Source organism: Malaya genurostris, chromosome 2 (assembly GCF_030247185.1).
Source record: "Malaya genurostris strain Urasoe2022 chromosome 2, Malgen_1.1, whole genome shotgun sequence".
NCBI classification, from domain to species: Eukaryota; Metazoa; Arthropoda; class Insecta; order Diptera; family Culicidae; genus Malaya; species Malaya genurostris.
Window position 1 is genome coordinate 192,027,906 of NC_080571.1, and position 12,595 is coordinate 192,040,500.

General features: G+C 36.2%; 1 protein-coding gene across 10 annotated transcripts in view; it reads left to right on the plus strand.

Moving 5' to 3' along the window:
- Window positions 1-12,595, plus strand: part of LOC131432914 (E3 ubiquitin-protein ligase TRIM37-like) — a 67,058-nt gene that overhangs the window by 28,400 nt on the left and 26,063 nt on the right. For 7 of the 10 annotated variants that reach the window (XR_009229992.1, XM_058599494.1, XM_058599498.1 and 4 more), the window contains exons 10-11: window positions 9,599-9,660; window positions 9,792-10,499. Coding sequence is in view for 9 of the 10 variants with exons in the window: in XM_058599494.1 (XP_058455477.1) it covers window positions 9,599-9,660; window positions 9,792-10,499 (770 nt within the window). In the remaining variant the exon portion in view is untranslated. The remainder of the gene's footprint in view (window positions 1-9,598; window positions 9,661-9,791; window positions 10,500-12,595) is intronic. The other 3 variants (XM_058599502.1, XM_058599500.1, XM_058599501.1) reach the window with 1 other exon arrangement.

Here is a 12,595-nt window from a genome sequence, read left to right on the forward strand (position 1 = left end):
TCGAAAATTTGGTAAGAAAGCTGTGGTCTGGGAAGCAATTTTTTAGTTGCGGTATGATTTCGAAACCCTTCATCACCACTGCTTTAATGAACAGTGAAATATACATCAAGGAATGTTTACAAAAACGACTTCTACCCATGATTAGAAGCCACAAGGATCCTGTTGTCTTCTGGCCAGATCTTGCTTCTTGCCACTACTCGAAATCAACGGTGGAATGGTATACTACCAAAAATGTCACTTTCGTCCCAAAAGACATGAATCAATCAAATTGCCCACAGCTTCGACCAACTGAGGAATTTTGGGCATTAACATTTATTTGTTAATTCCGCCACATTTCAATAGTTACAATGACTTAGCTATTCGGATACCCAATCCCTTATTCCTACTCTGGCATATTGCCTTTACTGTGAGAATGATACCCATCCACGTCCATTCGTATGGGTAAGACAGGTGGGTAAATCACAGTACGTTGCCATACTCGTCCAGTGTGTCACATTACTACGGTGTGGACATCGCGTTGTACGACATACACTGCAACCTTCCATTGTTGTTACTGCAAAGCTTGATCGACCCAAATAATGAACCGGTAAATGTCGTTTCGGAAGGTCAGAAGGAAATTGACGTTTTCATATCACTCGAGCCATGATTAACTAGAAGTACTCCGAGAACGTTCTTTCTGTTCATAACCATCGAAGAGGTAAGAAGTGCGCGCGGTTTTTTAATATAAATTAATAAATTTAATGTCTACTTATTACGTGATGTAAGGTTACTTCAATGCTCCACTTTTTACAGGGAAAACTTAAAGTTGTGTTAAAACAGTTAAAATTTGTCAAGTTTATAAAAATCAATCGATTAGTACGGTTAGTAGTGAGATTTTTAAATTAAGATAAAATATATCATGTGAATATTCTATACCTGTTACTAATAGTTATATTCAGTAAAAAACAGAAGAATAGAATTGTACATAAGTTGAGCACGACTAAGGTTATGAAAAGGTAAAATCAGCAATAAAACTGGGTCAAAAAGGGTGACCGACACGATCGACACGTGGCATATTTGATAATACTCGCTGGGCAGGTCCAAAGCGGACCTTTTCGTCGGACTTTGCAGAAAAAACATGGTTGCATATGGCATCAAGAACTAAAGACTCGTGATTTTTGGAACTTTCGCCAGATTAGTACGTCACCATCTTAGTGCGACGCCATATTAGTTCATTATCATCCTGATATGCAACCATCTTGGTCAGCTCAATACGCTATATGAACGTCTGGGCGAAGCTTCAACTCAAATCGTCGTGTTAAGCGAGATCACTCAGTATTTGTTAGCACCAGGTCCACCCGGTGTAAAAATTCTACTTCGGGTACCCAGTGATCATATTACGGCACGTGATCGGTTCGTCATGCGGAGGAATATCCAGGATCGGGCCATAACATTTCCCAGGAATAGCACGAGTGAAAGTATAGTGACGTCACTTAAAATTAAGGGTAGGTCTCAGAATAGGTTAGAAACAAAATGAATTTGTGTTATCAAATAAAATTTAGGACTTTGCATTGGGTTGCCGTTGACCGTTAGTTTACTTCCACATTTGATTCGTTCTGCGGTCTCGAAAGGAGTCATCAGCCCTTATCTTCGAGTAGTTTTGAGAAAAACGGGTCTAGGTCATGCATTATCTGCATACGGTATACGGTCACCTTTTGGTCGTTCTCCTTGGCCAACGGCGGCGGTGGAAGGTATTTTGCCCGGATTGACAGATAATCCAACCCGACAACACCATTGCTCAACAGATCGCAGGGCTTGCTGCATTGAATCAAAGAGAGTGTTGATGCTTATACCGCCCAAGTAGTACGTTCCTATATTTGTATACTGATTTTGCAACTTATCTAGTTAGTTTATATTCTGGTAACTGTTGTGTTATGGAAAAAGTTGCACTTTTTCTGTGTTGTGCAACATATCATTAAGTTCTTTAAGTTAAATAACAACCATGTAACGTATGTTCGACAATCAGTGATATTTGATGGAGAGAAATTGAATATGCAACTATATGAGTTACGTTTAACCATAAATAAAATAAACCTAGATTCCCCAGTGTAATAGTAATGTAGTTGAGCAACCCGTGACACTAAAAGCACCGTCTGGTGTAAAATTCCTACTCATTTAACACAACCACAGTAGCTAATGGAAAAAAGTACAACCGTTTCTCACTAGAAGCGCTGTTAGTTTCTCCGTACAATGGAAAATCTATGTTTATTTGGTTTATGGTTTAACTATATATATTTTTTTTATTTTACGAACGTTCATATGAAATTGAAATCTTACTTAAAGAACGAATCGCTTCGGTTAACAACGAGGTGCACAGTGTTAAGTGTGATAACATTGAATACAAAATCCCTGTGCACATGATGAACAATGCCATAGAAGTACGCGTGCATGACCTCCCCCCGCAGGTCACCGATCAGTACGTTCGGGAGAATATGTTGCGGTACGATCCGTGTAAAACGCTGATTACCTATGAAAATCAGCTGGTTACATGCCAGTTTTGTAAAAAAGCTGCACACTACGGCAAACCTTGCACCGAAACTGCGAAAAGGACATCTTCAACCAAAGACAAGGTCAACCGTTCAACAATGGAAACTAGTGAGCGCAGTCACCATCAAACCAACCAGCAACTGCAACCAATGTGCAACAAGGCGCACCTACAGCAACTAGCAACGAGCTCAAGACTGCGAACATCAAGGAAAACGAAAAGAAGACGGAAATCAACAACAAAACCACCGATGCGGCAACAGATGACGAGACGAGTCACGAACAAAGTGCCCCTCAACCCTCGCAAGAGGGAAATGGAAGCTCCTCTCCTCCTAGAAAAAGAGTGACAACGAGATCCACTTAAAAAAAAGCAGTCTTGGCATTACATTCCTTTGGTGGAATTTGGCCTTTCTGTTTCAACAGACTTCGCAGCCGATTCTTAGTGTACAGAATCATTGCACGGCTAGTACTATGGATCCTACTGACACTAAGAATCCTTCCAGGTCGGGGCTCGAACATAGGACAACTGGCTTGTAAGACCAGCATCCTATGCATTGAACCGCCAACCCGGGATCCACTTTTTTTATCCACTTCAAAAAACACATTATTTAAGAAATCGGCTAATTCGGCCACGTAAAGCTTGTACGCAAATAGGCATGAATAAAAATACCTTTTAAATTAAAAAAATAATTACCAAAAACAAATTTACATTAGATATATGTGGCCGTGTAAAGAATCGATTGTGAAACTTATTTAAACAAATTCTTTATTTAAAACACTTGTGCTACTGATACAAAAACTCATGCAATGCAAAATCGTGAAAATTACTACGTAACTACTACATACCAACCATAATTTCTAAAGAATAAGTTTCACATTTGATTCTCAATACAACTGCTTGTATTACTAACATGGAACATAGAATATGCTATATATTGTTCGTGTTTTTGTAAACATGAAATCGACAACTAACTGCATTTTTATGGTAAAACATGCCGGAAATTTTCAAGTGCCCTTGAATTAACAGGTTTTGATGATTGTAAACGAATTTCTGTGAAAAATTTGAAATTCGATACGTTTTGCAGTTTCGACATTACAGGATAATGAGTGATTAAAATCTCAATTTGCCGTCTAAAACGACGATAATTAAAAAATGTCATGAGAACTAAAACACCTAAGAATATCCATGCAAAAAACACATGCGAATTGATTAAAAAAGGTATCATCTCACTGCTAGGTGGATAAATCACGTTTTTTTCATCAATCTAGTTGAATTAAAAAACAAAAGAATAAAGTCATTCGTCTTAGCGGAACCGACTTTTGTGATACGCACTGTAGGTGGTCAGCCCATGTAGTGGAGCTGCCCAAAGAAGTTGCTCAATGGGTAATATATGCCTACGAAAGTAACTTTGATAAACTTAAGTTTCCGTTCAATATCTTTAAAACGTAATGTCATGTCTGCGCATTATTTCAGCAAAATGCAAACCACATACAAGTCTTCTGATTGAGTTTTGTATTCATAGCGTATGAAATGATGTAGTTTTACGCTGATTTCAAACAGATAAATCTTGCACAACTTTTTTTAAATTGCAAGTTTTGAATTTCAAATCTTTGCTTCTTGGGCGGTCATCAATATATGATAATCGTCAGCAAAACCGTAAGTCGGGAATCCAAGGTTATAAAGTTTCCTTAACAAACCATCAGCGACAAGGTACCATAAAAGTGGGAATAGTGCACTCAGTTTTCTAGTTTTCAATAGACACTCAGTTTTCTAATCTCTGCTTGCCAAAGCGATGAAGAAAGAAGTCAATTGCTAAGCATTACGTTTATTCAATTTGTGATACTTGAAGGTATGCCGCGACCACGGGCTGCTTCCAAAATTGAATTGATAGACACGTTATCAAAGGCACCTTCAATATCTAGGATATCTATCTCCCAAGCAAGATTGATTTTGTGAGAAAGCTTTTTCAATGTTGTACACAACATCATGTAACAGGGTTGTAGTGGACCTTTCACGCTGGAAAGCATGCTGCATTTCATGTAGCGGATGCACGCCCAAACTAACATTCCTGATGTAGTGATCAGCTATGCGTTCCACTGTTTTAAAAAGAAATGCGCTAAGACTGATAGGCCTGAAACTCTTCGCTTCCTCATAAGTGTTGCGGCCGCCTTTGATAATAAATTTGACAATTATTTCCTGCCAAACTCTTTAAATATATCCTGTCACAAGACTAAGAGTAAAAATTTCTGAAGTTTTTTAAATTGTAGTATTTCGATGAATTTTTGCTGTAATATATAATATATAGAAAATGAATAATATGAAAAAGGCATCATTTCACCACTAGGTAGATTAAAACAGGTTTTTCTATTAATTATGTACGTGTCTCAGTCTGAGAAAGTTTTATAACGTGATATCTGTTCAAATTTCACTAGGTTTCAAGTATTAATAATCCAGTGCTAATTCACAGAATTAATTTGTCATTTATTTATTTATTACGAGATTTTCATTTCGTATCTGCTACTATATCCATATAGTCAAAGTGACAAAGATTGAATTATTCTTTTCTGCTTTTTGTGGAATCTGCATAAATCTGTAATGCATTTTTTAAATCTGTATATAATTCGTATTCTGTATTGAATTTGTATGCACATGTAGAAATCTGTATAATACATATAAATCTACATAAAAAGCATTTCTGCATTCCAAACATAATCCTACATACGAGCTAACACATGAGCCAGCACACGAACCAGCACAGAAGCCAGAGCACAAACTGCAGTAGACCTAGGTTACTGATTATTGGAGAAAAATATCAAGAGCCAAGCTGTACACGTAGTATCATATCGCATAAATAAGACCTCAGCCATTTAACAAACAATCTTGATTCGCATAGTCGGAAAAAATTCGACTTATCTTCCATCCACGTAATACAGGTCGATGTAACATCCAATTGGCTTCGTTTAGCTATAAACTTTATAAACATTCACCCTTAAACATAATGGAACAGCATATGTTTTAGCATTAAAAATGTCTCACTCTTCACTATACAGGGCCGGATGTCAATTAAAAAATATAAACATTTTTCTGTCATAATTTTGAACGCTAAAAAATTGACTTGAATTGGCCGATGTTTTCACGAACCAATCACAGCATGCCGTAATAATATTATCTTCTTGATTTCTCTAACACGGTCGACGGTTTTGATCGTTACTTCACTAATTTCATTTCGTTCAGTAGCAGTTCTGCTTCGATCAGTATAGGAAGGTTTCGCATCATGCATGAAAAAATACCCCGTTGTTCTACACAGTATGAACTTTTAAACAAAACAGAGTCTATAAATATAGGATCTGTCACATTTATTTGCTCAGTCAACGCCTGCCTTCATGCAGAATAGATGAATGAAATACTCGTCATCCGCTCGATGAATATGAACTGATGAACTACTCGTTTGGCAGTGTTCAGTATCGAACCGACTTGAACTTACACTTGCTCTACTACACAATCTTGTAATTTTGTAGCCTTTTTGATGCGGTAACGATCATTTCCGGAGAAGTTGTAAATGTACTTAAATCCTCTAAACTACCAGGAACATCCATCGAAGCGATTTCAACCTATATGTCAGAGATGACGCTGTCAACGAAGACAAATCTCGGTTGATTTTTCAAATGGTCATATGAACAAATGACAGTTTCTCTTTGTTCACTTTCTGTTGGATTTTACAATTCTGTTTGAAAGTTAAACGTTTCGGGTATCATTTTATACAAAGAGTTGAGCGATAAACGTGAAAACCGCTTGGTAATTAATAGAAGAGAAAGTCAACAAATAGAAACTATCACTTGATCATATGACCTTTTGAAAAATTAACCGAAAATGCGAAGGATCTAGCAAATCAAGTACACGTTGGTTCTACTCCATTTAGATAAACGTGTGGGGAAATTGATAAACATTTTCGTTTCTAAGTGTTCAATCAGTATTTTGAAGAAATTCGATCTCAGCGCCAAAATTTATTTTTCTATAGTTCAACTCTCTATGTTCATTCAAAACAAAAATTCGAAAAAAATCTTTATCACGATCTATTGTGAATGAAATTGTTAAGGGCTGGCGATGAATGTCACTGAGTTGTAGTGGAGCGGAGTTATTTTTTACATTTTATTGTTTCTCGGAAGAGCTAAAAACTAAATCGAGAATAATTCATCTTGTTGAATATGTAATAGTATTTTTACATTTTTTGCTGTCATTCTTGTTTACGTATGCGATACGTTCGAAATTATGAAATATTCATATTACTGTTTACGTTCGAACCATTCACACTTTCAAACGTTGTACATACATAAGAACAAAAGTGTTTGATATGACACGGTCAGTGTGGGTTGGCTTTCTATATATTTCAAAAGTTAAAGATTTTGCCTTCCTGACAATGAGAATATCTAAGAAAGGTAAGCTGTTATCTTCCTCTTCCTCATGGGTGAATTTAATATTTTTATGTAAACTATAAATTATTACCAAGAAATTTGATAGATCATTTCGTTTGATGATGCAAAATATATCATCAACGTATCTCCACCAGCGATTAGGTAATAATCCCTATTTACTTCAAAGTTATTCAAGGTTTGCCATAAATAATTCGCATAAAAACGAGGAGAGCGGATTACCCATTGGGGCCCCTTGTAATTGTTTATAAAATTCACCTCTAAATGTGAAACAATTCACATCCATGTGAAGTCGAGTTAGGTTAAGATAATACCTTACTTTGCATTTCCATAAACTACTACTCTTTTGTTGAAGTAACCAATCTTCCAACAGATTGATTGAATCCTTCACCGGGACACTTGGAAATAAGGCGGTTATATCGAAAGATACCATTATTTCGTCATCTTCGATTTCACCTGATTTTAGAAGTTGAGTAGCGAACTCTTGTGTATTGGAGATAGACCTACTAAAAAACTTTTTCGGCATATTTTTGAATTCTTCCACTAGCCATTTGGAGATTTTTTGGGTAGGGACTCCTACTGAAGAAATAATTTCCCTTATTTCATACCCAGGTTTATGGACTTTAGGTAATCCTTTGATTTTTGGTAATGAAGGTTTAGGTACTTTGAGGCGGCTGAGGTTGATATCGAAGTATGGATTAGATTCAAGGAGTTTTATCTACTCTTTTAATAATTTCTGAAAGGGGGTCGGATCGCTGATTCCTATAAGGTCCGTCATTAATTTTTTGGGTTATTAGATTGTCATAATCATCTTTTTCTATAATAACGACTTTGTTTCCCTTGTCAGACTTTACATAAAAAACTGGAGGGGCTGGGGTCCACTAGGAGATTGATAGTACCTATTACCTCTCTCCGGACAGTACCAGCCTAGATGCCGTGTGGAATCCGGCGGAAAAAAATGAACCAAGAATTACTTACTTTATTTTACTAAATTATCTCTTCATTCAACCTATCAATTTCCGCTTCGGTTAAAAGTTTTATTTGGAATGTTTTCTTCTTCCATGTTATTGATTGTCTTTCAGGATTATAAATTGAATGATAAAAATCATCTATTGCGCAAATCCGTTGATATTACAAAGTTAATAACAGAGATAACATATATCGGTATATTGAATACATAGTAAAAAACACTTGATATTAATATTTCGAACAATAAATAAATTAATATATTGTTGAAACGTTCACTCGGGAAGTCAGTGAGTTTAGTAGTGCATCCGAGCATCTTGAAACCGGAACAACAAGTGTTGGACTAACATCCCTTCCCATTCCTTAGACGATCTACGTTCGGGCCTGCCCGGCGCCGGTACTGATCAATGAATTCTGGGATTACCAGAAGATGTACATTGAAGGATGATTCACCAGTCCCGGGTCGGATCATCTAGAAACTCCCTGTACAATTTCAGCTAATCCCGATCAGTAACGGAGTAGCAGCCAGGGGTGGTCGCTCAAGCTCAAGCTTGTCAGTCTTTACATGAAAAACTGGCTTTTCCCGCAATTGTTTAACTAGCTCTTTCATTTTTAGTTTGGTGTTATCTTAATGGAGTATTTTCAATGACTTCAGCTATAATAGTTCTGGCGACGACGTTCTGGCGTCATTTGTTTTTGAAAAAGATAGGGTACAGTTATTTAGTCCCAAATTGAGAAGATTTGTTTGTTCGTTTGTGAAATTTTGAGATGAACGATTGACTAGGAAGTTCTCTGAAAACTGTATCGAAAGTTTTGGGGGTTGGGCTCTACCGTTTTGGGTAAGCAAATTTTCGAATTTCTTATGAAGGAGAATTCGTTTTCGTTCAGATTCACAATACTCAGCGATTTTTACTTTGGTTAAAAAACTTTCAAAACTTTGGGGTATTGTTTTGCAAGTTTTAAGTGAAGGTTATAACATTCCAAGGTTTTTACGTTTTGGATGCTATGGATGCTCTGTATTTTACACATGATATTATTAGAAAAAGATTTCCTACCTCGTATTCTACAACATTTTGGAATAATTCCAAAGTTTTTGCAAAATTTGAAAAAATCCAACCGGTCAATGGCATCTACGGAAACTATGGTGCATTTTTCGCATAGTTAAAGTTTTGAGGAATCTAGTAACCACTGGAATGATAACATAACAGTTAGTATTATAAGAATTGCCTACTGTCGCTAGGATTTCTCAATAAGCGATTAAGTTTATCGCCACAGCAAATCTTTATGTTTTTGATTATGCAGTAGGACTGCTTACATCCTCGTGAAGCAACTAGGATTAGTAGTAGACAAATATAAGCCGAAGTAAATATAAACAGTCCTATTGAACCCATATCCCCCAACCCAAATCATCAATTTCAAAAAATTTAACTAACTAAAATAAACTATTTTGTGTGATCAGAGTGTCCGACAGATCCAGCAGAATAGTTGAATAGTTATACCTTCAAGCACAATATCACACAACACCATTATAACTAGTTCAAACGTAAACTTCATATTTTATGAAATTTTGGCTAGGAAGAAAAAAAAGGAAGGGCATTTCAATCACATAATATAAGGCTTTGGAGAAATTTTGTGATATGCTCTTATTGTTAATATAATTAACTTTATTATTCTATAGTTACAGCTATCACTGCCGCGATGATGGAAGATGAAGAAAATGATACCTCATGTGACACTCAGGTAAAATATGTATTTCTGTTCATTGTATGCTCCATTCTCCATTTAAATTTTAAGTTGCCTTGTTTTAAATTTCTGTTTTTTTTTGTTTTTTTTTTATTTTTCGGTTTGGTTGTACCATTTGTCGAATATAGACTGCTCTTGATCGCTACGATCATATGTTCAACAATGCTCAAATCGTCGAAAATACACCACCAATTAATGGTATTTCAAAAGCGAATATAATTAATTGCCGTAACACAGAAGACAATCTTAAATATCAAGAAACTAGTTGGCCAATTACCGTTACCAGAATAGAGAACATAAGCGGAATGGAACGGCCTTCATCACAGAATCGTGGTTATGACTCCATTTTATTTCTGACTAAAAGTCGAAAACGAGATCGAGATTGGGACAAACGGCGTGGTAACCAACTTGAATACAACGACAATCAAAGCTCCTTGAACTGGAAAACCAATCCCTACGTATCCGCGAATTCGAATCTAGAAAACTCTAGTTCTAATTCGAACGATCGCAAAAGTTGGCTTGGTAATGTTAATTTGGATGTCAACAATTTACCTTCAACATCGAAAGAATTTCATAAGAGCATTGCGAGTGGTAACGACATTTGGACGAATGTATTTTTTCCATCAACTGCTGCTGACATACCTACTTTATCGTCAAGCCAACACCAATCATCAATGCCTGTAATACAAAGTGAATTATTTGAAACATCATCAACATCAGCATTTTCCAGTCCTACGAATTGCTTACAACTAGAAGGAAACCGCTCTACTGATAGTTATTTAAACAAATTGACAAAAACTAAAAGCAATATCAACAGAAGCAGAGACATTGATAACGTAAGTAAGCAGTCTAAATGACATGTTTCTGGAAATGAATGCCTAACAAAAGCGATACAATAAGTAAAATCCAGTTTTAATCCACCTAGAGGTGTAATGAAGCCTTTCTCATATCTCATTCTCTTAATAATAATTATCTTTGAATTTTGAAAAACAGGTTTGTGCATAAACTAGTATAACCTACAGTAACAGTATATGACCGGAAGTCGAATCCGGATGAAATTCGAGAGTTTTTTATGGGACCATGAGATCTTTCTTTGGAACCTCAACGACTCATAGACCTGGCTAGACCTGGAACGCTAGACAAAATGCACTCTATCGTTCGTTCAATGGTGTAATTGTATGGGTTTAATATAAATGCACACCAACCCGATGACATCGATCCCGGAACGGAATATATATATATATATATATATATATATATATATATATATATATATATATATATATATATATATATATATATATATATATATATATATATATATATATATATATATATATATATATATATATATATATATATATATATATATATATATATATATATATATATATATATGTATATATAATATTCTCTTCGCACGAATCGCTCTCACGTCTCTCGCCTAAATACACCCAAGTGATCACTGGCGCGCAGGGTTTGGAATATTCATTCAATGGTGAACGAATATATAGTTTTTGCAACGACTGAGCGAAAATATATATTGGAGAAGCCAAGTGAAAGAAAAACTAACAGAAAAGATGAATTTTTGGAAAAAGATACGCTCAGAGACAGGACTCGAACCTGCGTTCTAATGCATTCCGTGCATACGCGCTACCATTTCGCCATTTTTGAATATATAGTTTCCATTGCATTGTGAACGAACAATTCCACCGCTCACGAGGAGAACGCCTTTCCAGCCAAAAAGAACCACACAAACAAAACGCTAGTGGAAGCAAATATATTCCACATATTCACAGATGGTATAGTGTGCTGGTATTAGAGTCCTAATGAAGCACAGAAGCCGTGAATATAGTTTACTCTCTCATGGTCTTGAACGTCGTTCTTAACGGGGCTAGTAAGTGATGAAGATTGTATATTCAGTTTTCGCTAACAGACTGATGACTGGCTCTCCAAACAGGAACGACTATTAATGATGACTTTATGCCATGAAAACTGTTGCATATCACTTATTCAATTCGTGTCAAGTTAGTATAGGGTAATAATTCCTAATTATACTAGAGTATTATAAACAGAAGTAGCAGGAGCGAAGCAATTTGCAATGACGATCTGACCAAATACTGCAAACAAACAAACGCTTCGTTTGCTGGCTAACTCCTGCACTCTTGTTACTTGTGTAAATCAAATTCCTGCTCAATAGCGTAGAATTGGGTTTAATCGTAGTAGTGCATGATAGTTAATCAACCAGTAGGATAAAAAATAAGTCTTTTAATCAGTATTCCGCATTAAACATTTTTTCATTGAATTTTCATTGGGTAGAGCTGTGAGAAATACATGTCTCCATTACAGTAAAACCTTTATTCTAATAAACGCTCTAGCGGTGGCAGTGCACACAAATTGAATTCTGTATAAACAAATGTGAATCGCGTTCGGACCTCGAAGAAACATGCGACAGTTAAGAGCCAGTCATCAGTCTGTTAGCGAAAACTGAATATTTAATCTTCATCACTATCTTGCACCGTGAAGCTAAATTACTTTGCTGTGAATTTTGGAGCTAGAGCTTCTTTCTTACCGAGAGAAGGAGAAACAGTAGTAGGGGTGAATATTGTTCGCTCTCTTCCATTCTCGTGCATGGACAGCCACTTCAATAAAGCAACAAGGCTCACGCTTCCTCAAAAGCGACATGATTCATAAAGCAGGTATATTCATGAATATCATACGCCGTGAAGCATGTATACTCATCTTCGCTGCTTCGTTAATCCAAACCCTGCTGGAGCGTGATGGTGAGCGAGCACTTCTGTGAACTTCAATTAATAGAGTAAAACTGGCCTTGTTATGAAAAATTTGCATTGAAAACCGAAAATTTAACGATAAACTGTTTTATTTTGCTCATTTTGCGTGCCTCACGCTTCTTCTACGCAAACCATACACC